The 27,855-nt window shown below is 48.5% G+C and overlaps 1 protein-coding gene across 3 annotated transcripts in view; it reads left to right on the plus strand.

Annotated features, from left to right (window-relative positions):
• Nucleotides 1-2,536: 2,536 nt before the first annotated feature.
• Nucleotides 2,537-27,855, plus strand: part of rhbdl1 (rhomboid, veinlet-like 1 (Drosophila)) — a 230,785-nt gene continuing 205,466 nt past the window's right edge. For 2 of the 3 annotated variants that reach the window (XM_038820817.1, XM_038820816.1), the window contains exon 1: nt 4,015-4,123. Coding sequence is in view for 1 of the 3 variants with exons in the window: in XM_038820815.1 (XP_038676743.1) it covers nt 2,537-2,731 (195 nt within the window). In the remaining 2 variants the exon portion in view is untranslated. Of the gene's footprint in view, nt 2,732-4,014; nt 4,124-27,855 lie in introns of those variants that run through there. The other variant, XM_038820815.1, reaches the window with a different exon arrangement.

The following is a 27,855-nucleotide window of genomic DNA, read 5'->3' on the forward strand; positions in this document are numbered from 1 at the left end:
TGTTCCATGTGGTTGCTATCTGCAATAATCATCTGTTTTTGCCGGAGGGTTTAGACACGACATTAAAGTCATGGGAAGCGAAGGGTTTGAAGAGGTTTGGGGACTTGTTCAAGGAGGGAAGGTTTACCAGCTTTACGGGGCTGTCGCAGAAATGTCAACTCCCCGGTCCCAATCTGTTCTGATATTTTCAGATTCGTGATTGTTCGCGTCAGACCCTCTTTTCCCTTGGCATCACCCTCCCCCCTGTTCAAGAGGATTTTGGCATCGGCCGAGTGGGAGCAGCACTTTTGTGTATTTACCGCCAGATCCTATCAGCGGAGTCGGTTCCATTGGATGATGAGGTGTGGAACGAGAGCTCTTTGCAAAGTCAACTCTACGTCCTCTTGCGCTCGACTTAGTCTGGTCTAGTTCAAGGTGGTGCACAGGGCTCATTGCCGAGGACGAGCTGCTTTTTCTCTGGAGTGGAGAACAGGTGTGAAGGTTGTTCTCAGGGACCAGCTAACCACACTCATTTATCCTGGTCTTGTCCCAAGTTCATAGAATTTTCATAGAATCATTGAATTTGCAGTGCATAAGGAGGCCATTCGGCCCATCGAGTCTGCTGGTTTAGCTCACTCAGCTAAATCGCAGGCTTTTAAAGCAGACCAAGCAGGCCAGCAGCACAGTTCGATTCCCGTACCAGCCTCCCCGGACAGGCGCCGGAATGTGGCGACTAGGGGCTTTTCACAGTAACTTCATTGAAGCCTACTCGTGGCAATAAGCGATTTTCATTTCATTCATTTTTCATTTCACCGGCCCTTGGAAAGAGCACCCGACCTCAGCCCCCACTCTACCCCATCCCTGTAACCCCATCTAACCATTTTTGGTCACTAAGGGCAATTTAGCATGGGCAATCCACCTAACTGCACATCTTTGGACTGTGGGAGGGAACCGGAGCACCCGGAGGAAACCCACGCAGACACGGGGAGAACGTGCAGACTCCGCACAGACAGTGAACCAAGTCGGGAATCGAACCCGGGACCCTGGAGCTGTGAACCGCGCCACCCTGAGCTTCTGGGACTCCTTCTTTAGCACCACGGCAGAGATACGTGATGTCGATTTGCAGCCATGTCCGTTGTTGCCATGTTTGGGGTATCAGGCTCGCTGGTGCTGCAGACGGGGGTGAAGGTGGATGTCCTTGCCTTTGCCTCATTAATAACTCGAAGACACGTTCCGCTGGGGGGTGGAGATCTTCTGCTCCGCCCAGTGCCTCGGCTGGTTGGGTGACCTCATGTCGTTCTTACATCTGGAGAAGGTCAAGTACACCATTGGCGGGTCGGTCAGGGTTCTACCTAACATGCCAGACATTCATTTCCTTTTTTAAAGTGTTAGTCACCGTCAGTTGTTAAGGGGTTTTGTTTAATGTTTGGGGGGGGGGGTTAAGTTAATTGGGGTTCTTGATTGATTATTGCGTTCTTTTTGTATTGTAACTTGAGTTAACTGTTCTATATTGTTTTGGCTATAATGAAAGAATTTCAAGAAAAATATTTTTTTAATGAATTGAACAAATTGCATTTTACCCTGTCACTTTTCTCTCCATTGGGCAACATAACTATCTACAGGGTGAAGCTGTACTGACAGTAATGAGGTCAACTTTAACCTTATTGCAGTTGCTTTCTGTACCACATGTTTTTATCCTCTTAACATGGACAAAAAGACAAAATGAAACAACGCCGCAATAGCCTCAGCATTTACCTTCGAGCATATTGCAACTGCAAAAGCAAAGGGTGTGAGAGATGTGTAGCCCTGCAGATGGAAGAGAACTCTTACTGCAGTGGTGCCCGAGGGGCAGGGGTTGCTCCAGGTCACAAGCCTTTCTTAGCTTGTGCAAACAGTCTGGTTACCCAGTATCGATAAACAATTGCTCTGACTTGGAATGATTTAAAATTTGTTATTGATGGGCGAAATGGCATTTAGAATGGATTGGTGCATTTAATGGTTATGTACAATGGCTGACAGGTAATAAGTGACAAGAGGACGCATATTTGGACCTGATAATTAAATCCAATGGAGAGGCATTCATTGGGGTCAAGGAATAGGTCACCTGGTTTCGTGCTTGATGAGGTTTTGATGCAGAGACTACACAGGGGAGGGGAAGGAACCCAAAACCTTTTTTGTATAAGATGTAAATTTTAGGATGTTTGTGTAATTGTGTATAACACTGATGAAATAAGGTAACGTCATACCAGCAACTTCAGAAACAAAATGTAAAAGATTTTGAAGCAAGGAAAGGGTTAATATTGGAGTCGTTAAGATGCTGTGTACCTCTCTGATTCTCTGCAGAGCAGCAGCGTGGCTGTACAGTCTCTGTATCAGTGCTGTAAGTGTAATTATGTTCGAGTAAGGCTCACTATCTCTCATCAGGGGGAGCTGTTGAGGCAGAAGGCTGGGCGAAAAATCCTACAGTAAACGTTCGAGCCATGTCACTCACTCTGAATTTGTTTGGACATGATTGGCTGCATCTCTTCTAGGAGCTTGTTGGCATTCTGTTGTGTAGATGTTGGCTGTTGAAGGACGTTGTGCAGTGAGGGCCTGGATCGGTACTGCCTTGCAAGCTATCCTCAGTGCCTTTGAGTGCCTGTGCTTCTGTCTGAGTGCTGGGAGAGGCAGAGAATTCTTGCCTGGTGTGTGTGCAGCAAGCTCACGGTTGTATATGGATAGAAGCTCTCTGCTTCAGCTCATAAAGGAGCAGGTCAGTATGTCTTTAGTCACCCTCCCTCACTTGGATCATCTCACTCCAGGGTCAATCTTTCATCACTCTGAATGTCATCACATATTAATGAATCACAAGTCACATCTTACATGGTGCATTTGAGTTTTATTTGTCTGGCTGAATAATTAGCTAATATCAGTGCTGAGCAAACACTGGAGCCGGGGGAGCGAATGCAAAGATGCAGGAAAGCAAGATGGGACTCAGAAAAATCAAAAGTAAGGGGAAGTCAGGCAGCAGATTATTAAACTGACAGCACCTTATTCAGAAAGGGAGAGGATAATGAGAGGCGGGAAGTGCTGAATTTGAAAATGAGAAATTGGAAAAGCACAAAAAAAATGAAGGGGAATGAAGGGGGCTGGATGCACAGTATTAACATAACTTGGGAAGGGAGTGAGGAATAAGGGTTTGAGGAAAGAAAGGAATGAAAAAGAGAAAGCAAAACGGGGAATGCAGTGCAGTGACAGAGTGATGGAGAAAAATCTAGGACAGGAGAGCAGTCAATTGCAGCTACTCACCGAGAGCAGGATATGGAGTCACAAACTCTCACAATAATACTATTTCGGTGCTTCTTCAAATGGAAAGTAACTCCTACCTGAACTAACAGGGGTGGTTTTCTTGGAATTGAACAGAAGTTCACAAAAACTTGCGCTGCCTAAAACCATGGTGTCAATTTATTATAACTCGAGCCCTCTTAATTTAGAATTCCCATAACATGAATGTGCTCTTGTCTTGATTTTATCATATAGCCTATACAGTGCATTTGTACATTCCTGTTCCATATCATATACTATATAAAGAGGGTCAAACTAACGATTATTTAACAAAACCTATCAAATACAAATTAACCTAACAAATCTGGAGGAAAATTTACTTAATGAATCTTTTAGCTATAGATTGAAGTTAGAGATGTTAAAAATCATTAATGCAGTCAATACGGATTAAAATGAATACATTTTGCCGGGAAATGTGATGCTTGAGAAATGATTTCTCGAGATTGATCTTTTTGTAGGAATTTGTGATATATGGGTTTTGGTGAATTTGAACCCAATGGATTTTTGAATGCCTAATTCTGCCTCATACACCTCTTACAGTGGCTGCTAATGTGTGAAAAATGACTGACGTGTTCTGGACTGATATTTTTCAATAAGTTATTGCATAGGTAGGGGGGGGGCGTTTCTGTACTCCAATCAGGGATATGCCGTTAACGTCTATGTCTCAATCGGGAATTTTGTATCATAGGAATAATGAAAATCCATTTGCCCAATTGTGTTTCAATGGAATGGGAATGAATGAAAAGTGATTTGGTCAATTGGATTTCCACATAATGGGAGTGAATGAGGTTTGATTTAGTCCAAAGAAATTCGATATAGGGTGAGTATATGAGGAACAATTGGACCTATTGTAATCTTTTAGAATGGAAATGTTGGGGAAATGACTTGGCTAATTGTAACTCTGTGTAATAGAAATGAAGACAAAGTTGTCATTGGAATTCTTTTCACTGTTGTATATTTATTCTTGGGACGTGGACATCATAGACATGGGCAGCATCCCAAGTTACCTTTGAGATGGTGGAGTTGGCTGTCTTCATGAACCTCTGCTATTTCCATGCTGACGGTGTTGCAACAATGTTGTTAGTTAGGGGGTTCCAGGATTTCGAGCTGGTGACGATTAAGGAACAGAGATACATGTCTAAGGAGTGATGGTGTACGAGGGACGTGGAAGGAAACTTGGAGTTGGTCATGTTCTCATCTAGCTACCGCCCATGTCAGTCTATGCAGTGGCGATCGTGAGCTTGGAAGGTGAATTATAATAAGAAATCTGGTTGTTTTTCTGATAGTCAAATCAAAGAATATGTTAGAATCTTGACATGTCAAAATGTCTCTGTCATTTACAAGTAAATGAAAAAAGTTAGAGTTTGTTATAACATATTTTACGCCCTGCCACTTTTAAATATTGGCATTGTGCCTACTGGGGTTTTCCATGTCGCTCTGAGCAATGTAACACAAAGCTGTCAGCACTGGGAAAATCCTACGTGTGAGATTTGTAGCCACATACCAAAGGCACAAAAACATCATTTTCATTAAACATGACAGCCTCAAATTTCCCCCGCATTTGTTCTTGGACATCAGGGTAATCTGGGCACAAACAAGTTAAGAAGCCGAACAGATCATTGAATTTCAGGCATGAGTGAGTTGTACATTTCGCTACAATATGCCCGGGATTCATCAACCCTTCGCAATATTCCATCAAACTCTGCATCCAAGTGAATCTCCGCCCACAGAACTGGGCATGCCTTCGGACTCTCCAATGCAAGTATTCTCTAATGGCGCTTGTCCATTGGTCCCTCAACATTGACTGTAGATTTTCAGATGCAGCAGGGAGCAAAAGTATATTAATTACAATTTTTTGGATCATTTTTAAGTAAATTATCCTGACTGAGACTTGATTCCTGTTATGTGCTTCCTTAAATGCTATTTTTGACAAAATATGCCACGTTAAAATTTGAAAGGCTACCTTAATTGTAGGTTCTTAGAAATGCTATGCCTGACGTGCATGAATGATGGTTAAATAAGTTGGAAGTCAAGAGAGGAAATATGCTGGTGAGGGTTTGGTGTTTCCTTGGCCTCTGATGATTTTCACTTGTTTGTGCCAATTTCCACTCATTTTGAGTCTGAGTGTATTCTACTGAATTTGGAAGAACTCTTGGCCCTGGAGTGACATCAGCACAATGGGTGCGGCTTCAAATAGATTTCAAGTGAATTGTTTGGGTTGCACCTACGGAATGGAGTCTAGATCAACAAGTGTTTTTCCCAGGAAGGCTTAGTTATCTGATGACAGCAAAAAAACAGCTGACATTTTATCGGGGGGGGGGGGGGGGGGGGGTGGCTGGCAGAAATCTCCATGCTATTAAAGAAGGATAAAGACCAGACGAGTATGGATCGTACCACTCCATTTCATTACTGAACGTAGGTGCAAAGCTTTTGGCTTAGACACATGGAACCCTGCCACCCAGGGGTCATATCAGAGGAGCAGACGGGGTTTGTTAAGGGAAGTTGCCGGCCAATGTTTGGAGGTTGCTTAATGTTGGTTTTTCCCCCGCTCCATCCCCTGAAATAGAGGGGCTTATCTCATTAGATGTAGAGAAGGCGTTTGATAGAGTGGAGTGGGACTATTTGAAGTTTTGGGGGAGTTTGGCTTTGGGCCCAGATTTCTATCTTGGATCTGTATAGGGCCCAAACTCCAAGCGTCCACACAAACGCTTCAAATTCAAAATACTGAGGAGAGGCACGAGACAGGGGTGTCTACTGCCCCCGCTATTGTTTGCCTTGGCAATTGAGCCTCTGGCCACGGCATTGATGTCATCGTTAAAGTGGAGGGGGATAGAGAGGGGGGGGGGTGAGCATAGGGTGTCATTATATGCAGACGACCTGTGCTGTATGTGATGGCCCCTCTCCCCAGAGCAGAGGAGGTAATGAAGCTTCTTGAGATATTTGGCTCCTTTCTGAGGTACAAATTGAACCTGGGTAATAGAGAATGCTTTCCGGTGAATCTTCCAGGAAGGGGAGGCGACCTGGGGAAGTTGCCTTTTTGCTTGGCCAGGTTCAGTTTTCGTTATCCGGGTGTTCGGGTGGACCATGACTGGGCCTCGCTGCAGAAGATAAATTTTGGGGACCTGGTTAAAGCGGTGAAGGATGACCTAAAGAGATGGGATAAACTCCCCCTGACTTTGGGGAGGAGGGTTCAGCCGGTCAAAATGAATATCCTCCCAAGATTTCTATTTTTGATTCAGTGCTTCCTGTTTTCCTTTCAAAATCTTTCTTTGCTGGAGTCAACAAGATGATCTTGTCTTTTATTTGTGTGGGCAGGACTCATGTGTCCGAAGGGGGTTCTTATAAAGGGGGCCTAGCATTGCCCAACCTGTTACACTACTATTAGGTGTCGAACATGGAAATGGAGTGGGGGTGGTATAGAGGGACGGTGTCCATGTGGGAGCAGATCGAGAGGAGCGACTTTAAAGACACCAGTTCGAGAACATTGGTCACGGCTTCCCTTCTGTTTTCTGCGATGAATTGGACTGCCAATTGGTGGTGGTAGCTATCTTGAAAATATGGGGACAGTTTAAATGGCACTTTAAACTGGGTGATATGGCGGTGCGGACCCCAATTTGTGGAAACCATCATTTTGTGTTGGTGGTTTTGGATTCGCCCTTCGGGGCTTGGAGGGAGGAAGCGTTAGAGCGGTTTGGTGGCTTGTTTGCTGGTGATAGGTTCGCTAATTTTGAGGAGTGACGGGGGAAGTACAAGTTCCCAGAGATTGTCGGCCAGCACGGTAGCCTCGTGGATAGCACAATTGCTTCACAGCTCCAGGGTCCCAGGTTCGATTACGGTTTGGGTCACTGTCTGTGTGGAGTCTGCACGTTCTCCCCGTGTGTGCGTGGGTTTCCTCCGGGTGCTCCGGTTTCAATTGGGATCACAATCGCAACAATGCGGGGGGGGGGGGGGGGGGGGGGGGGGGTCCTGGGCGGCAATGGCTCAAATTGTTTTTGTCACACAGAACTAACTGAATGTTTACCTTCAAGAGGCCTAAATAAGGCCTAAAAATGAGGCCTGCCTAAAGCAGGAAAGCACTTTGGAAGCCCATCTGTAGACCCCTTCTACAATGGAGCCGGCCATATTGCCAATAGGGCAATAAGGATAATGTGATTTTCAACCAATACTGCCAGGCGAGGACACTCAAAATCGACTGTCTCGCCATCACCTGCCTTATTTAGTCCCTTTAGAATCCCAAAACTCCAATCATAAAACTTCCCACCCATCTCTTTTCTAATGAGTGTATACTCAGTTTAGTCATCGTAATAAGGTTCATCATAATCCATTCCCTTAATCGTACTGGTTTCCCAGTTCCGTACTCTTCTAAAAGCTGTGATATTCATTCCATGCTGCAGTGGCCAAAATACTACGTTTGCAATTTCAAAAGTGGCGTCCAAACATCGGAATTGCTTTTACAGTTCTGATAAATCATCATTGACCAGAAGCGTTTCTCTCTCCACAGAGGAATCATAGAATTTACAGTGCAGAAGGAGGCCATTCAGCCCACTGAGTCTACACTGGCCCTTGCAAAGAACACCCTACTTAAGCCCACGCCGCCACCTCTATCCCCATAACCCAGTTACCCCACCTAACCTTTGGGACAGTAAGGGGCAATTAGGCATGGCCAATCCACCTAACCTGCACATCTTTGGACTGTGGGAGGAAGTCACCCGAGGCCAGAATTGAACCCGGGTCCTTGGAGCTGTGAGGCAGCAGTGCTAACCCTTGTGCCACCTTGCCACCCCCACTGTGTCACCATGCCGCCCAGATGCTGCACGAACAGGAAGATCCAGAAATCTATGCTGCTTTAGACTGACAAGCGATGACTCGGATTGATTGATGTGGGCAATGAATGGGACTAAAAGGCGGTGCTCTGCCTAGTAACAGGTGGTGATTGATTCTCTTCCCAGGGAAATGGAGCTTTGAGTTTCACTTTTGGCAGTGAAGGGAGAAGCGGTCTCTTTTCACCACTCTCTTTTCTCCATAAATAAACCGAATTCTCACCGAAATGACACTATGGGAACCAACTCGAGAGAGAGAGAAAAGGACTGATGCAAGCTCAGACCAGAATCTGGTAACCCACTCTCTGCAGAGCAGGCTGATGTGAAGCCGGAGTCCTCTCCTGGAAAAGCTGTGAGTAATTATTAGGAGGTCCGCTTCTTGTCTTGACATCTGCATCTGTGGGCAATGCAAGAGGGGGTCATGAGAACTAGTCTTGGGGAACTGAAGGCTCTGCACGTGTTGAGTCTTTCCAATGCACCTCTTGTGGGAATCGTGAGCCAATTTCTTCTGCAAGGAAAGAGAGTGTGATTATGCTTTGCTGGCCTCTATGGCCAATGTTCTAGTTCATTGGAAGCTGTATGTTTCTGTTCTGACTACTCCTCGGTGTCACTGTGACTCTGAGGCATTCTGAGGGTTGAGTGAATGCCCTGGGTACACATTCCTCCCACTTCAAGAGCAGCATGTGTTCTCAGGCTCTCCAGCTGGTGTGTATGCTGTAGGGTGAATACCCAGTTGTCTGTCCTGAGGGTTGGGAGTTGCACTCACCTTGCGAGAGTGATCAGGTTATTGAACGTCTTCTCACACTGAATGGGATGAGAGAAGAGCTGGCTAAGATAGACTGGGAGCAAAGGCTTTATGGTGAAACAGTTGAGGAACAGTGGAGAACCTTCCAAGCGATTTTCCACAGTGCTCAGCAAAAGTTTATACCAACAAAAAGGAAGGACGGTAGAAAGAGGGAAAATCGACCGTGGATATAGAAGGAAATAAGGGAGAGTATCAAATTGAAGGAAAAAAGCATACAAAGTGGCAAAGATTAGTGGGAGACTAGAGGACTGGGAAATCTTTAGTAGGCAACAGAAAGCGACTAAAAAAGCTATAAAGAAGAGTAAGATAGAGTATGAGAGTAAACTTGCTCAGAATATAAAAACAGACAGTAAAGGTTTCTACAAATATATAAATCAAAAAAGAGTGGCTAAGGTAAATATTGGTCCTTTAGAGGATGAGGAGGGAGATTTAATAATGGGAGATGAGGAAATGGCTGAGGAACTGAGCAGGTTTTTTGTGTCAGTCTTCACTCCTCAGGAAGGCAGACAGCATTATCAGAGACCCCTCCCACCCAGGCATTGCCTTCTTCCAGAACCTTCCATCAGGCAGAAGGCACAGAAGTCTGAAGTCTCGCACATCCAGACACAGGAACAGCTTCTTCCCCACAGCTACAAGACTCCTCAATGACTCCCCCTCGGACACATATAAAATTATGAAGGGAATAGATAGGATAGATGCAGGGAAGTTGTTTCCACTGGGGGGTGAAAGCAGAACTAGGGGGCATAGCCTCAAAATAAGGGGAAGTAGATTTAGGACTGAGTTTAGCAGGAACTTCTTCACCCAAAGGGTTGTGAATCTATGGAATTCCTTGCCCAGTGAAGCAGTTGAGGCTCCTTCATTGAATGTTTTCAAGATAAAGATAGATAGTTTTTTGAAGAATAAAGGGATTAAGGGTTATGGTGTTCGGGCCGGAAAGTGGAGCTGAGTCCACAAAAGATCAGCCATGATCTCATTGGGTGGCGGAGCAGGCTCGAGGGGCCAGATGGCCTACTCCTGCTCCTAGTTCTTACGTACCCAGTTTCTGCACACCTCACTCCTTCTGCTGAGCTACCTCCATCCCTGCCTGCTTGGACTGGGGGGGGAGGGGTGGCCTCCGTCCACCCTCCGCTGGGATAGGGACCTTCCTCCTCTCCCTCACTGCCTTGAGGAGATCCTTCAGGTCCACATCTGCACATTGAAGGGCTGACCCGTCCTGGGTTTCAGGCCTCTGCCTCTCCTGAGGCATTTTTCAAGCTGGAGGCCACAGTAATGGTTCCTGTTGGCTGCTCAAAGCGGGCTTGCTCTTGAGCAATCCTGCCTCCATTCCCAGCCCTTTCAGCCGTTCGCGAGCTGCCAAACCCATTCCCAAGCTGCTGTGACAGAGTCAGTGACCATTTTCCGATGAAGGCCTTTCCTGGAACTGGAAACAATCCCCATTTCCGTTTCCCAATTCTCAAAGGAAAATCGTGCCTATAATTGATGAAGGTGACCCTTACCTTGTGCACACTCGTCAATAGCCTTAACTTAGCTAGACGCAGCAATTCTGACATATGTGTTGTAATGACAGGTGCAGAGTGGATATGGTGAGTTTATGCAGATTAATTCCCACAAATATCCACCTGCACCCATAAAGGTGAAAGTTGGGGTCATTAACATATTTACTTTCTATTCCAATAAGTACATACAGTAATGAGAAGACGTGCCAATTCCTCATAAAGGACAGACGAATCACACCGACAAAGAACATATCCATTATTGTCCGGAAGCTGTTAAAGCCTCTGTTCCCTGCCATTATGATAGCATTCTAAATCATTTTGTCAAAAAAAAACCCCTGCAAACAGGTTTACTGCTGGATGAGATCACTGTTTTTTTTTCTGTTTCTATTCCCTTTTTCCATGTCTCTCCCCAGCAGGCTGCTCACCACTTAATCCACGTTCTGCCTTTGGAGCTCTCGTTCAGCATATCCACAACTCCAACAGGCAGGAACTGTGTGCAGGAACATTTTAGCCTTGCATACACGATGACGACATCACCAAGATGCACTGTACCACTTTTCTAGGAATTGTGAGTTTGCGATTGTGGTTCTTGGCCAGGAGGGTTTGGGGATTCTTGCTAATACAACAGCCTTGGATAACCTGCACGCACATCATCACAATATCACTATCATCACAATATTGTGACGATAGAATGGGAACTCGAATTAAACTCCAATTTTTCTCCACTTGTCTTCATGAACTCGGATCAAAAGTTGGATCAGCTCATCTCTGAGAGAAGGAGGGCTTTTGCAGGTCAACAATGAAACCCGATCTTTGTAACCTGAAAATGTTGGGTATGACCAACAAAACAAGTTCTGGAGGAACAGGTAAAACATCTTAAACATTAGCTTCTTTCTTATCACCTCCTTGGCCGTGAAACTTGCTTTAGGCACCTGTAGTACGCTTTTCAGTTAACTGAAAGTGCAGCCTACGTCAATACTGCCCATCATTTACTCATTTACGGGATGTGGGCGTCGCTGGTTTGGACAACACTTATTGCCCATCCCTGGTTGCCATTCAGAAGGTGGTGAACTGCCTTCTAGAACCGCTGGAGTCTTCAGGCGTAGGTACACCCACAGTGCTGTTAGGGAGGGAGTTCCAGGATGTTGTCTCAGCGACAGTGAAAGAACAGCCGATATATTTCCAAGTCAGGGTCGTGAGTGACTTGAAATGAAAAAATGAAAAATTGCTTATTGTCACGAGTAGGCTTCAAATGAAGTTACTGTGAAAAGCCCCTAGTCGCCACATTCCGGCGCCTATTCAGGGAGGCTGGTGCGGGAATTGAACCGTGCTGCTGGCCTGCCTTGGTCTGCTTTAAAAGCCAGCTCTTTAGCCCTGTGCTAAACCAGCCGCTAGACTTGGAGGGGAACCTCCAGGTGGTGGGGTTCCCAGGTATCCGCTGCTCTTGTCCTTCTAGATGTTAGTGGTCGTGGGTTTGGAAGGTGCTGCCTAAGGAGCCTTGGTGAGTTACTGCTGTGCATCCTGTAGATGGTACACACGGCTGCCACTGTTCGTCGGTGGTGGAGGGTTTGAATGTTTGTGGAAAGAGGAGCAATCAAACGGGGCTGCTTTTGTTCTGGATGGTGTTGAGCTTCTTGAGTGTTGTTGGATCTGCACCCATCCAGGCAAGTGGAAAGTATTCCATTACACTTCTGACTTGTACCTTGTAGATGGTGGACAGGATTTGGGGGGTCAGGAGATGGTGGACAGGTTTTGGGGGATCAGGAGATGGTGGACAGGTTTTGGGGGGGGGGTCAGGAGATGGTGGACAGGATTTGGGGGGTCAGGAGATGGTGGACAGGTTTTGGGGGGTCAGGAGATGGTGGACAGGTTTTGGGGGGGTCAGGAGATGGTGGACAGGTTTTGGGGGGTCAGGAGATGGTGGACAGGTTTTGGGGGATCAGGAGATGGTGGACAGGTTTTGGGGGGGGGGGGGGTCAGGAGATGGTGGACAGGTTTTGGGGGGTCAGGAGATGGTGGACAGGTTTTGGGGGTCAGGAGATGGTGGACAGGTTTTGGGGGGTCAGGAGGTGAGTTACTCGCTGTAGGATTCCTCGCCTTTGAGCTGCCCTGGTAGCAGAGAAGACCAGGCCCTTCCCGCTTCAAACAGGAAAGTTTGAAGCATGTGTCACACCCAGGATCACAGAATCTTTACAGTGCAGAAGGAGGTCATTCGGCCCCTCTGGTCTACACTGGGTCTCTGAAAGAGCATTCTACCTAGTCCCAATCCTTTAGCCTTATCTCCGTAACCTTTACCATTCCTTTCCGATAGCAGCAGGTTAATGCCGGCTTTCCCCCCCCCCTGTTTTATCAAATGTAATTCTAATTTTTCAAAATTTATCTTGTGATGGGTAATTATTGGGTTTAGCCCTAACATCAGAAGGTTTTGCCAGAATGGAGTCGAGTAAGTGGTTGATTGGTTGGTTACCCCCCCCCCCGACCCCCCTTGGCTTTTCCCCATTTATATGGGTAGCCAGAAATAATGCTGATCAATCACCGTACTCTCCCGCATGGGACTTACGGGGTGGGAATGATTAGCTTCCCTGTGGTGCTGGTGGAGTACGAGCTCCCCCGCTGAGGGGTGGGGGAATTCCATTCAACTGCGTATATAATGTTGGCCCTTAAAATTTAGGTGGGCTGCTGGGTTGGGGGATAGGCAGGGCCAGCCCAAGGTACCGGCAACTCGGGCAGTCGCCCGGGGCGCCATGTGCTAGGGGGCGCCAGAGACTCGGGTCCCGCGCATGCGCAGTTGGGCCGGTGCCAACCAGCGCATGCGCGGTGGACGCCCTCCCCCAGGGCGGCCCCTCTGACCCCCCCTCAGTCCGCCCCCCACTCCGTCCGCCGCCCCCCCTCCGTCCGCCCCCCTCCGTCCCCCCTCTGTCCGCCGCCCCCCCTCCGTCCCCCCTCCGTCCCCCTTCCGTCCCCCCTCCCTCGGCCCCGCCCCCCCTCCCTCTGCCCCGCCCCCCCCCCGCCCGAAGGGCGCCGAAGTTCAGCTTGCCCGGGGCGCCAGCAACCCTAGGGCCGGCGCTGGGGATAGGGTTGAGGTGTGGGTTTAGATAGGGAGCTCCAGGGGCTTGTGTAGACTCAATGGGCTGAATGGCTTCCTTCTGCACTGTAAATTCTAAGATTCTAATGCTTTGACTGGGAAAAGACCCAGTAGGGTTCTACCGGGAGTTGAACATAACGTAATTGTAAATAAACCAAAGTTTGCTATTCTTACCCGGGGTGGGATTCTCCGCGAACCGGCGGAGCGGCAACTCCGGCATCGGGCCGCCCCGAGGGGGCGGAATCCTCCGCACCTTCAGGGACTAGGCCGGCGCCGGAGTGGTTTGCGCCGGACCAACCGGCTTGGGGCCGAAGGGCCTCCGCTGGCCGGCGCGAGTTGGTGCATGGGCGGGACGCCAGCGTGTGTTGGCATCATCCCAGCGCATGCACATGGGGATTCCTCTCTGCGTCGGCCATCACGGATTGTTTCAGCGGCCGACGCGGAGGAATAGATTGCCCCTCACAGCACAGGCCCGCCCGGGGATCGGTGGGCCCCGATCGCGGGCCAGGCCACCATGGGGGCACCACCTGGGGCCAGATCCCCCCGTGGACCCCGAAGGCCGCCCGCAGAGCCAGGTCCCGCCGGTAAGTACCCGTCATAACATACACTGGCGGGACCGGCCATAAACGGGCGGCCACTCGGCCCATCGCGGGCCGGAGAATCGCCGGGAGGGAGGGGCGCTACCAGCGGCCGCCGACCGGCACGGCGCGATTTCCGCCCCTGCCAAATCCCCGGCGCCAAAGAATCCGGCAGCCGGCGGGGGCGGGATTCACGTTGCCCCCCCCGCGATTCTCCGACCTGGCCGGGGGGGTCGGGGAATCCCGCCCCCGGTATGGACTGTCCTTATTAAAATCACCTTCGTATCAACCACCATTTTTGGATTTGGCAGATCTTTTGCAGCCATTGCCCTCCTTGACACTAATCCTCCCTGTTTATGTGGGCCTGGGATCGGTTGGCACTGATCCATACTGGTCTGTCCGTGCCAGATCCCCTCTACCTACATTTCCCAACACTTTTTTTTTCTATCCGTTCATCGACGGCGCAGTCTTTCTTTAACAAGTTAACGGCTGATTGAACACTAGTGGAGACGAAGCTGAAATTCCTCTCTTCCTGCTTGCTTTAATAATTGAGATCAGCCAAGAGAGCAAGGAACAGCTTAATGAATCTGCAAGAAGTAAGGAAATGAATCAATTCAGGGCCACGCTGTAGAATCTGCGCATGGGTTATTTTTAGAGGACCAAGGTGGAACAGGGTGATTTATTACAAAATGAGCAGCTGAGAGGTGCAGGAAACATAACTGGTGTTTGCCGAAGGGTGTTAGAGATTTCTAGTCATTTGCTCTTTGCTAAATTACTAAACCCCTCCATCTATTTTGTTTGTTATGCACTCATTCCATTAACTTACTGGTTTGTGCCCCCTTATAAATTTAAAACAACAAACTGATTTTTTTCCATATGGATTTGTAATGGCTGGAGAATGATGTGTAGTCTGTGATATAGAGTTACTACGTCTCAGTGTTGTCATCTGCCACTTGCTGGAAGATTGATGGGCAAGTTCTTTTGTTATATGATATGATCCTTATGCTGCAATATAATGGGCGGGATTCACCATTACCCGATGCCGATATCCTAATCGGCAATCGGGTGGAGAATCCCTTCCGATGCCCTAATCGGGGGCGGCGCCGGTTTGACACCAGTTTTCTATCCTCCGCCCCCTCCGAAATGGCACCATGGCGTCGCACGCCGTTCGACTGGCATTGGCGCGTCATCGGAAAGCCCTCCCCCGATGCCCCTCCCCCAATGGGCCGCGTTGCCGACCATGTGGTTGACACGTTGGCCTAAACGGTTGGGAATCCGGCATGGTGGCTGCGGACGGTGTCCAGCGCTGCCATAGTCGGTCGGGGGCCGTGCAGCTGGCCGGGGGTGGGGGGGCTTCCTCGAGAGCTGGCGGGACTGGTAGGGGGTGGCCGGGGGAGGGGGGGGGGCAGTATTTGCCTGGTTGTGTCCACTCACGGCCGGCGCCATGTTTTATGGTATGACCACTGCAGGTCGTCGCCGTGCGCATGCGCGGCCACGGACCCAGCCATTCTCCAGCCATTTATATTGTGGGTACCGGGAGTTTTACCCGGCGCGGCTGCTAGGCCCCCACTAGGCCCAGGATCGGTGAGGTTTCGGAGCCGATTTTGGCATCGTAACAAGCCACGGCATCCAGCCTCGAAAACGGTGAATCCAGTCCTGTGTATTTTTCAGTCACTTCCCTCGAACTTCAGTGACTGTGGTAGGAAAAATTACAATTACATTTACCCAAAGTGACGTCCGATGGAGGCCATGGAGTGAGCGGTCGCACATTTGGCAGCTCCCACCCGAGGCAGATTCTTTTGGTCCTTTTTTCCCCATTTGCTGGGCAGATGGTTTGCTGGAAAGAGGTGTGGAGGCGATTGAAGACAGTGAAACTCCACCGGTGGTGCTGGTGGATGGATCCACGAACCAAAAGTGGGTCGAGAAGAAGGGGGCTGTTGGAGCAGGAAATTCCTCGTGGGCCACAGGTCAAGATGGCGGAGGGTAAAGGGTCAGCCCTGCCTGTCCCAGTGCTCAATGGAGCAGCTGGTGGACGTCTTAAATGAGAAGTTCAGCCGGCAGAGGAGGGAAGCCCAGGGAGACCGAGCCAAGGCAATGGAATCACTATAAGCTGGAATTGATTGGGTGGAACAGAGGCTGGAGACCCAGGACCAGGCTATTCGGAAAGTGGAGGAGGCAGCAGGATAGCACGAGGAGCAGCTTACCTCGTTAGCGGCCAAGATTGGAACGATGCAGGAGACCCAGAAGCGGCTAAAGGAGAAGGTGGAGGATCTGGAAAACCGCTCCCAGAGACAAAACATAAGAATCATGGGGATGCCCGAAGGCATCAAGGGTGCGAACGTTGGCTCATATGTAGCTAAGGTGCTGGAGAAGTTGATGGGGAGGGGGCCTTCAACCGGCCCCTGGAGGTCGACCGGGTTCATATGGCACTGGTGAGGAAGTCGCAGACAAACGAGCCGCCGAGGGCGATGGTGGTGCGGCTCCACTGATTCCTCGACAAGGAGAAGATATTGTGCTGGGCAAGGCAGGTGAGGAGGTGCACTGGGAGGGCAATGAGCACTGGCTGTACCAGGAACTGGGCACGGAGCTGGTGAAGAGGAGAGCCGGGTTCAATCGGGTGAAGGTTGCCCTTTTTGAAGAAAGGATGAAGTTTGGGGTGCTGTACCCGGCCCGCCTCTGGGTGACTCACAACGGCCGAGAACATTATTTTGGGACACCAGAGGAGGCGATGGAATTTATAAGAGACAATGGACTGGCAGGGGAAGCTGGATATTGAACTGTGGAGGAGGGGGTGTGGCGATGTTGGTTTTCTTTGCCTTTTTCATTTTTACTGGCTTTTGTTTGTTGGTTATGGGAGAATATCTCTTCTGTGAGATGTTTTGTTGGGTTCTGTGGCGGGACGCTTGGGGATCGTGGAGGGTGAGTGCATCTTTTTATTATTTCATTGTTGTTTGTGCTATGGAGGCGTGCGAGTGTGGGGGGGGGGGGGGGGAATCAGTGGGGAGGTAGGAGGTTTAGGCACCATGGGTAGGACCTGCCTGACTAGCTGGGCGGGTGAGCTAACGGGAACGGAGTGGGGGGGTGACCAGGTGGTACGTGTAGTAGAGGGAGGTGGGATTATTGTTTTGCTCAGGAGAAGGTGGGGGGGGGAGGGGCTGCTAACAGAGGTGTGGTTGCTGTGGCTCAGCAAGAAAGGAGGTGGTGACGGTGGACATCCGAGGGTGAGCCTGGAGGGTCGCGTGATCACAGGCCGGGGTCCGGCCCAGGAAAGGATATTATTGATCGGCAGGGGAGCCCCCCCCCGACCAGGTTGGTCACATGGAATGTGAGAGGACTGAATGGGCCAGTCAAATGGTCGTGTATGTTCGCGCACTTGGGGAGCTCGAAGGCGGACGTGGCGTTTTTGCAAGCAACACATTTGAAGATTGGGGACCAGGCTAGGCTAAGGGAAGTGTGGGTCGGGCAAGTCTTTCATTCTGGATTAGGTATGAAGACGTGGAGAGTGGCGGTGCTGGTAAACAAACGGGTGGCATTAGAGGTGGGAAATATTGAGGCAGATTCTGGGGGGGGGGGGGGGGGGGGGGGGTGGGTTCATGATGGTGAGTGGGAAGCTGGAGGGCCAGTCACCTTGGTGAATGTTTATGCCCCAAACTGGGATGATGCCGAGTTCATGAGGTGGGACCTGGATTCACACCGGTTGATCATGGGAGAGGATATTAACACAGTCACTGAACCAGATTTGGATCTGTCAACCCCGAGGTTGGGGAGGGTGTCCGGGGTAATTACTTACAAAGAAACCACTGATAACCAATCTATATGTGTGATATAAAAGCATTAACTGAAGCACACAGTGGACAGAAGTTGAATTTCCTTCAAGTATGATCCTTTACAGCTGGCGTCTGGCTCTGTATGGGCTAAAACTCATGTATTATTAGTGTGATATACGAGTGGTATCAAATCAGAGCCAGGTTTGAGTCAGAGAATTTGTGGATATATGATAGTTGGAATGCTTTTGTGAAGAACCAGATGGGTATGGGATTGATTATCATAGGAAGCTGATCCATATAACGATGAACATCACCATTTTGGAGCTTTTTTTCCTTAAACATAATCACAACAGTATATCACTACTACTTTTGTGTGCAAGCCGCTGTTACCAACACTAATGTAGAATAGCATAGCAACTGTAGTAATCGCTGCTGGTAGTGCAAGTCATTGCTCTTTATGGTGTTACTGTCAGAATGCTATTAAGCTTCAACATAAATAAAATAGACACATTGCTGTTCAGCTATTACAGTCACTGCGGTCTGATACCTTTTAATGAGATGCTACGATGCAACACTGAGATCATTGCTCTATTTTGTTCATCAGTTTTAATAAACATGATTATTTTTGTGCTCTTCAATTTGAAGGATGTCCGTGCTGGAGAATGGGACATTTTGTTCAACTTTGCTCAGATATAGGTTAGCTGCTGAGCAAAGGGCAAGATTGTGCGTCAATCTGAATCTCGCTAAAGAGCATCAGCGACGTTCACATTCCTTCTATTATCCATTCGTTTGGCCTTTTTGATTGAGTATGTCAATTTACATCAAATTGATGGCAGTTTAGGGCATTGGGTCTGTCAGCAAACCAGAAACGAAATGCTGGTCAGGAGTGCCGATTGGGGGGAATTGGGTGCAGACGGTGCGACAATCTCAGAGCAGATCCTCATTTTTCAATCTTTAAAACGATGGCAGGACTTGTTGACTATTTCAAAAAATAAAATTCCCAGTTATTTGTAAAGAACATATAGTCAGAAAAACTGGATCAACCTACCAACCAATAAAATTGTTAATTACAAGTTGAAAAAATACATTTCTACCAAGTAATTGTTCTTAAACGGCATCCTTCGAATAGATTGGAAATGGAAGTGTCAGCTGCAAAGACACAATAACCATCAGGAATATTTCGTTATCAGGATATTTGACGTGTAATGAGATCTATGGGACTTCCTGTATTTTGTATGGCAAAACGGTTACTTGTATGTATATATGTGAGATAGAAAATAAAGAAATCCATTAATCAATGACTGAGACATCTACAGGCAAGCATATTTGTGAGTGAAGAGTTGCTCTGATGTACCATTAATAGCCCATAAGTTGCAATTGTTTGGAAATTGAAACATTACTTGATGTGTGATATAGAATAGGCAGGATGTGAGCCTCTATTGAATGTAACCATCACGGCACCTTGCTGCTATTTCTATGGGTTTAGTAATCATTTTCATTAGGTTTTCAGACATTACCAGGAAATACAGAAGCTTTTGTACCCAACACTTCTGCAAACTATTCAATTTCAATGCATGAGACTTATTTTCGTAGTGACACTTGTGGGTTAAGTATGTAATTCCCAATATTCCAATAATTTCTGTCTAGATTGTCCTCTGTGCTGTGATTACTGCACATTTCCTGCTAATTGCAGTGTGCTACCGCTGGTGGAAATCCCATGCTTACTGTAATCACCGTTACTATGCATGGCCCAAGTTCTGTTTATTAAGCTATAATTGAATATCGCACATTTGCCTCAAAACTGTCATGTGCGATATCAGTAGCAAACATGTTAATTTGTCAATATGATAGTAACCTATCTTGAAATAAATAGTTCAATCCTTTTATTAAATTAGTGGGTATCAATACATTTGTTGTTCATATTGTGCAGCTGAATTTCAACTCCACACCAATTAAGGCAGTTAAGCAAGCAATATTATTTTCTGAAAATAAGCTCCACCTCCATTTAAGGCGTTTAGTGATAATTGAATTTACTTTAGTTACCAATATCCAGGCATGCTTGAAACTTTTGTCAGGATATTAATATGGTGACAATGTTACTAGGTTAGTAACCTTCAAGAGACATGAGTTCAAATCCCACCATTTGAAAAAAAAAACAAGCCTTAAGGTTTTGTGCCTTCTGCATGGAGCATTCTCAATAAACTGGATGAACCAATCGTGCAAATAGATATAAACAGGTATGATATAGTCAGGATTATGGAAACATGGCTGCAGGGTGACCAGGATTGGGAATTGAACATCCAGGGGTATTCAGTATTTAGGAGGGACAGACGAAAAGGAAAAGGCAGCGGAGTTGCATTGCTGGCTAAAGAGGAAATTACCTCAATAGTGAGGAAGGATATCATAGAATTTATCATAGGTATCATAGAATTTACAGTGCAGAAGGAGGCCATTCGGCCCATCGAGTCTGCACCGGCTCTTGGAAAGAGCACCCTACCCAAGGTCAACACCTCCACCCTATCCCCATAACCCAGTAACCCCACCCAACACTAAGGGCAATTTTGGACACTAAGGGCAATTTATCATGGCCAATCCACCTAACCTGCACATCTTTGGACTGTGGGAGGAAACCGGAGCACACGGAGGAAGCCCACGCACACACGGGGAGGACGTGCAGACTCCACACAGACAGTGACCCAAACCGGAATCGAACCTGGGACCAGAATCGAACCTGGGATAGTAGCTCTGGTGATGTGGAATCTGCATGGGTCGAGCTGAGAAACACCAAGGGGCAAAAAACGTTAGTGGGGGGGATACATAAAGACCCCCCAAACTGTAGTGATTAAGTTAGGGATGACATTAGACAGGATATTAGAGACGCATGTGATAAAGGAACATCTGTACTTAGATTGGGCAAACCAAAATTAGTCACAGTACCATAGAGGAGGAATTCCTGGAATGTGTATGGGATGGTTTCCTGGACCAATGTGTTGAGGAACCAACTGGAGTCCAAGCCAACCTAAACCAGGCATTGTTTATTGAGAAATGAATAATTGACAATCTAGTTGTGCGAGGTCTCTTGGGGAGGAGCAATCATAATATGATAGAATTCTTCATCAAGCTGGAGAGTGATGTAATTGATTCGGAGACTAGGGAGACACCATTGACCAAAATTGGAACTGGACAAGCCTTATGGATACTGCTGCCACAACAGCAGGTCAGAGGTTGAGGCTCCTGTTGCCACGACTCCTCAAAGCCTGTCTACAACGCACAAGTCAGGAGTGTGATGAGATACATCCCATATGCCTGGATAAGTGCAACTTTAAGAACACTCAAAAAGCTCAACACTACCCAAGAGAAAGAAATTCACTTGATCAACACCCCATCCACCACCTTACTCATTCATTGACTCCACCGTTAATGTAAAATGGCAGCAATATGTTCCATCTACAAGATACACTGCAGAGAGCACCTTCCAAAGTAGTGACCTCAACCACTTAGAAGGACGAGGGCAGCAGACACATGGGAACAGCAGCACCCACAAATTCCCCTTCCAGTCATGCACCATCCTGAATTGAAACTATATTGCTGATTCTTCACTGTTGCTGGCCTTAAATTCTGGAACTTTCCCTGCATCCCCTCAACCCTCACAACACTGCGGGTGTACCTATAATCACGTGAACTGCAAAGGTTCATGAAGGTGGCTCATTACAATCTTCTCAAGGACAATTAGGGATGGGTAATAAATACTGGTATTGCCAGCGATGTTCATATCCCAAGAAAGATTTTTAAAATATCTCCCATATTTCTCATTTCTTCTGTTTTGGTTAGTGATACTGCACAGACCTAATCACGATTATCTTGTGGGAGTGAGATTGAAGGTAGTGGTATGGTTTTGGTGACACTTACTCACGTAGAGAGGCAACCACCAATGATCCAACGACAAATCTGCAGATCCAAATTTTTCGTGGGTCTTGTAATTTGACATTAGACGATATGCTCTGGTTTGAGGTGGATTTTTGAGGTGGATTTTAACAATCCCATCGAGCAGAAACCAGCTGTGGAGGCGCAGTGTAACTTATCCATTCATGTTGCCCCTGATCTTAATTATTCTGATATCACTGGCACTTCTTGAGAGCTGGCGGGGTCAATTACGCCATCAGGCCTTAACTGTAATTTTAACTCTGGCCCAGGAAAAGGGGTACCGGGTGAGAATCGGAAGCTGCAGAGCACTTTTTAACCTTACCCTTGTGATGTCCAAGAGGAGCAGGAGTGGTCTGCTATGCCCAAACAGGAAAGCCTAGACCTCCCCTGCCTTGTCCCCATGGTACATTGTGCCTGGAACCTCCACACTTGCTGCCGTTCCGGAAGAAGTCGATCGGTGGCTGGATAGTGAAGCCAAGGGTTAAAATCATTGTGGCCTTACGATACGGATGGGAGGAAAGTTAACATGCATTTGGACGGGAGTTGCAGGTGGAAGTATATGCTCTGCGACAACTTGTCAGCTCTGGGCGTTAAAACATTCCTTGCATTCAGAATGTATTACTGGGCCATCCCTGGCTCAGGGGCTGTTCTGGCCAGACAGTGGTTGGCCCTGGGAATTTCACCAACTACAGCTGTGTTGGGAGCTGAGTGATCGGCCATGTTACACCATTTGCGTGATGGTAGCACCATGGGCGAGATCTACCGGCCCCCGATACGCCCGAAAGGCGGCGCGGCACAATGCGACCGGATCCTTTACGGGGATCTACCGGGTTCACCACACCTCACGGGATCTAACGCGACGTCGGGAGATGTTGCGGCGTGAACCCTGCTCATTGTGGGCGGGATAGCTTTTCAGCAAATCTGCATATTAGAGTGAGTCAGCTAGTCTCACGCTAGTATGCACTCCCACGGTCTACCCAATGAAATGAAAATCGCCTATTGTCACAAGTAGGTTTCAAATAAAGTTACTGTGAAAAGCCCCTAGTCGCCACGTTCCGGCGCCTGTTCGGGGAGGCTGGTACGGGAATCGAACCGTGCTGCTGGCCTGCCTTGGTCTGCTTTAAAAGCCAGCGATTTAGCCCAGTGAGCTAAACCAGCCCCTTGCCTTGACCCCCCTCGCCTTGGCAATCTCGGGTGAGTGCCATTCAGTGCTGGTTCCCACAAACAGGGATCAGATGGAATGGCAAAGATGGGAGTCTCCTGGGGGACCATTGGCCCCCAGATGCTTGCCCTCTGAGCAGGGTGGCACCTTGGCACTGCTAAGTTGACAGGTTGGCAGTGCCAAAGTGCCAGGCTGACATTTTTCCCACAATGATGATTGGGCCCGGGTATACCCTGCGCGGGTGCAGGGGGGGCCTGAGGACCTCCTTATAGGTGGCAAGCAGAGCTAAATGTGGCCTCGACCGCGCGATCCCCGCTCAGGCCCCCAATCTACCTAAATGGCTGAACATTAGCGTGGTGTTTCCCGGCGCTCCGAGCGCTGGGAAACACTCGGCTAATCAAGCACGCTATGGGACTCTGTTCCCATTCGAGTAGATCGCGCCCCATGTTTTTCCTGAACAGCAGGCCTCAATGTATTCCTCACATTTACTTGATGATTGAACCAGAATCAACTCCTTTGCATTATTTTTGTCTTTGAATTTCTGAAGCATCATTTGCTTTTATTTTAGTTGCGACTATAATAAATGTGTTCATTGAGAGCATAAATTGCCATTTCTCGGGACCTGCCCTGAACTACTACCTGAATCAATCTTCCACAGATTTCTGGGAAATCTGGTACCAGACTGCCTCCAGGCACCTGCAGCCACCAGCAGGAGCAAACAGCAAACACAACCTGCAGCTGTGAAGTAACAAGGCCAATTCCTCACTAGCAATAGCCTTCAGCTGTGAAGCTAGAGGCTGCTCTCAGTCAGAGGGAGTGAAATTGAGTTCTCGGAGAGAAGCTGCAGCAGGGCTCTGTCCTGGAAGTGTTTGGCAGGACAGAGAGGCTGCAGCTGTGGTTGACCCTGTTATGGGTCGCCACAATATTTAAAGATGGCTCGAAGGCCTCACAGATGCAAGGCTCCTGAAACCCCGACAGCTCAGGGGCGACCTCCGACCTCGAACGCTCCCTGACCAAGCTCAACCCCCCCCTTGAGGGGGTTCCCCCCCCGCCTCCCCGCACCCCCCCAACCCCCAACCCTGGGCCAGCAGCTCCGATGCCCTTAGGCTGCAAGCTGGAAAATGCCAATGGCTGCTCACATCCTCAGTTCCCCTCGGCAGCCTCTGTGCCAGCTTTGTGTCTTTAAAAGGGAGTGCCGCATGACAGCCACGTGACCTCCCGCTGGGGAGACAGATAATTCCCGGGAGGCCGCTGCGTTCAACTTCAACCTCCCTAATGAGATTCGGATAAATGCAAATGAGGGTTGATGGTACGCTCGCCATTTTTGGGTGGGATCCGGATCTCGCCATCCGGAGCGGGCCGGGTGAAATGCAAACTGGTTCGCGACCCGTGCGAATCTCTATTTTGGCATTTCCCGCTACTTACCTGACGCGCCCAAAGCTGCGCCGGGCGCAACGTGGCAGTTGAATTGCGCCCCAGGTTTTCCAAGCCGCAATCTCAGTGCTTTTATTTGGCGTTTGTTGACTTTGGAGAGGCTCTCTCCAAAAGGAGACCAAGAGAATGCATTATTCCTTGGGGAGCCTGAATAAAAATCAGAACTAATCCCGAAGGCATCTTTTTGCCATCCTCAAACAGGAGATTACCAAAGTAACAGGATATCCTGAATAACGTTTGCAATTGTTTGCATTTTAACCTTTGTTGTAGCAATTAAATTTTTTTAAAAAATAACTGTTGTTAATCACGTTAGTTGTCACAGTTCACAATGATATAATTATTTACTCCACAGTATTCCTCAAGAGGTCACAAAATGAATTGGTGGAACCTGCATCTAATTTTGCTGGAACAAACTCAAATCTCTGCAGCATAATTATTTTATTGTTCTGTTTTCTCGGCTCATCTGATGGGCAGCTTCTCTTGTATGGCAACTTCCTCCTTGGCGTTAAATAACCAGAGCCTGTCCTTATCCTTCAAGTATGGCCGTGACTCTCTTGAGAGAATGGTGCGAATATGGACTGCTACCGCACGGCGTGGTCGAGGGAACTAGCAGAGATGCATTTAAAGGGTGCTTGAGGGCGGCACGGTAGCACTGTGGCTAGCACTGTGGCTTCACAGCGCCAGGGTCCCAGGTTCGATTCTCTGCTGGGTCACTCTCCATGCGGAGTCTGCCTGTTCTCCCCGTGTCTGCGTGGGTTGCCTCCGGGTGCTCCGGTTTCCTCCCGCAGGCCAAAGACATGAAGGTTGACAAAGAACAAAGAAAAGTACAGCACAGGAACAGGCCCTTCGGCCCTCCAAGCCTGTGCCGACCATGCTGCCCGTCTGAACTACAATCTTCTCCACTTCCTGGGTCCATATCCCTCTATTCCCATCCTATTCATGCATTTGTCAAGATGCCCCTTAAACGTCATTATCATCCCTGCATCCACCACCTCCTCCGGTAGCGAGTTCCAGGCACCCACTACCCTCTGTGTAAAAAACATGCCTCGTACATCTCCTCTAAACCTTGCCCCTCACACCTTAAACCTATGCCCCCTAGTAATTGACCCCTCCATCCTTGGAAAAAGTTTCTGACTATCCACCCTGTCTATGCCCCTCATAATTTTATAGACCTCTATCAGGTCGCCCCTCAACCTCCTTCGTTCCAGTGAGAACAAACCAAGTTTATTCAACCTCCCCTCATAGCTAATGCCCTCCATACCAGGCAACATCCAGGTAAATCTCTTCTGCACCCTCCTTAAAGCCTCTACATCCTTCTGGTAGTCTGGCGACCAGAATTGAACACTATACTCCAAGTGTGGCCTAACTAAGGTTCAATACAGCTGCAACATGACTTGTCAATTTGTATACTCAATGCACTGGCCAATGAAAGCAAGCAAGCCGTATGCCTTCTTTTTTTTTTAATAAACATTTTATTGAGGTATTTTTGGTTTTACAACAACGACAAAATAAACAATGTACATGAGTCTATAAACATAGTGCAAAAGCAGTCTTCCTCCTTTACTGGTCCCACCTTTATTAACCCCCTACTCTAAACTAACGATTAATTTTCCGCAAAGTAGTCGACGAACGGTTGCCACCTCCGGGCGAACCCTAACAGTGACCCTCTCATGGGGAACTTGATTTTCTGCAAACAGAGAAAGCTAGCCATGTCCGATAGCCAGGTCTCTGACTTTGGGGGCTTTGAGTCCCTCCAAGCTAATAGTATCTGTCTCCAGGCTACCAGGGAAGCAAAGGCCAGAACCTCTGCCTCTTTCTCCTCCTGGATTCCCGGGTCTTCCAACACCCCGAAAATCGCCACCTCTGGACTCAGCGCCACCCTTGTTTTTAACACCATGGACATGACATCCGCAAACCCCTGCCAAAATCCCCTAAGCTTCGGACATGCCCAGAACATGTGGACATGGTTCGCTGGCCCTCCTGCTTTGTACACCTATCTTCTACCCCAAAGAACCTGCTCATTCGGGCCACTGTCATGTGAGCCCCGGTGAATGACCTTGAATTGTATCAGGCTGAGCCTGGCGCATGTTATGGACGCATCGACTCTACTCAACGCATCTGCCCAGAGACCATCCTCTATCCCTCCTCCCAGCTCCTCTTCTCACTTGCGCTTCAGCTCCTCAGTCTGCGTGTCCTCCGACCCCATGAGTTCCTTATAGATGTCAGAGACCTCCCCTTCTCCCACCCACCCTCTAGAAACTGCCCTGTCCTGTATCCCCCTTGGTGGTAGGAGCGGGAAGGTTGAGACCTGCCTACGTAGGAAGTCCCGTACCTGCAGGTACCTGAATTTGTTTACCCTCGCCAATCTAAATTTTTCTTCCAGCTCCCTCAAGCTAGGAAAGCTCCCCTCTATAACTATGCCCCCCATTCAATTCTTGCTCTCTGCCATCTCCGAAACCCCCGTCCATCCTTCCTGGGGCAAACCGGTGATTATTACAGATTGGGGACCAGACCGATGCTCCCTCTGCTCCCACATGTCTCCTCCATTGCCCCCAGACTCTCAGGGCCACCACCATAACAGGGCTGGTGGTGTAACGTGCCGGCGGGAACGGCAGAGGCATCATTATCAATGCCCTCAAGCTGGTGCCCTTGCATGAAGCTGCCTCCATACGCTACCATGCCGACCCCTCCCCCACCGCCCACTTCCTGATCATGGCTATATTCACCGCCCAATAGTTACTGAAGTTTGGTAGCGCCAGCCCCGCTCTCCCCGGCTCCGCTCAAGCATCCCCCTCCTTACTCGCGGGGTCTAGCCCGCCCACACAGAGCCAGTGATCACTTTGTTGACCCATTTAATAAAGATGGGGAGACACTGGAAAACAAACAGGAATCTCGGAAGGACCGTCATCTTCACCGTCTGGACTCTCCCAGCTAATGACAATGGGAGCGTGTCCCACCTCCGAAAATCTTCCTTCATTTGGTCTACTAGTCGGGCCAGATTTAGCTTGTGTAACCGTTCCCACTCCCACACTACTTGGTTGCCTAGATACCTAAAGCTTCCCCCTACCATTGTAAACGGCTGTTCCCCCAGTCGCCTCTCCTGTCCCCTCACCTGGATCGCAAACATCTCGCTTTTCCCTATATTTAGTTTGTACCCGAAAACCGGCCAAATTCCCCCAGAATCCTCATGATTTCTTCCATCCCCTCTACTGGGTCCGATACATACAGGTCGTCTGCGTAAAGCGAGACTCTGTGTTCCACTGCCCCCAGGACCAGCCCCTTAAGGCTCTTAGTTCAATTGCCAACGGCTCTATAGCTAACGCGAACAGCAGTGGGGAGAGGGGCCATCCCTGCCGTATGCCTTCTTGACTACCTGTGTTGCCCCTTTCAGTAACCTGTGCACCTAGATCTCTCTGACTGTCAATACTCTTGAGGGTTCTACCATTCACTGTATATTCCCTACCTGCATTAGACCTTCCAA

This window comes from Scyliorhinus canicula, chromosome 15 (genome assembly GCF_902713615.1).
Source record: "Scyliorhinus canicula chromosome 15, sScyCan1.1, whole genome shotgun sequence".
NCBI lineage: Eukaryota > Metazoa > Chordata > Chondrichthyes > Carcharhiniformes > Scyliorhinidae > Scyliorhinus > Scyliorhinus canicula.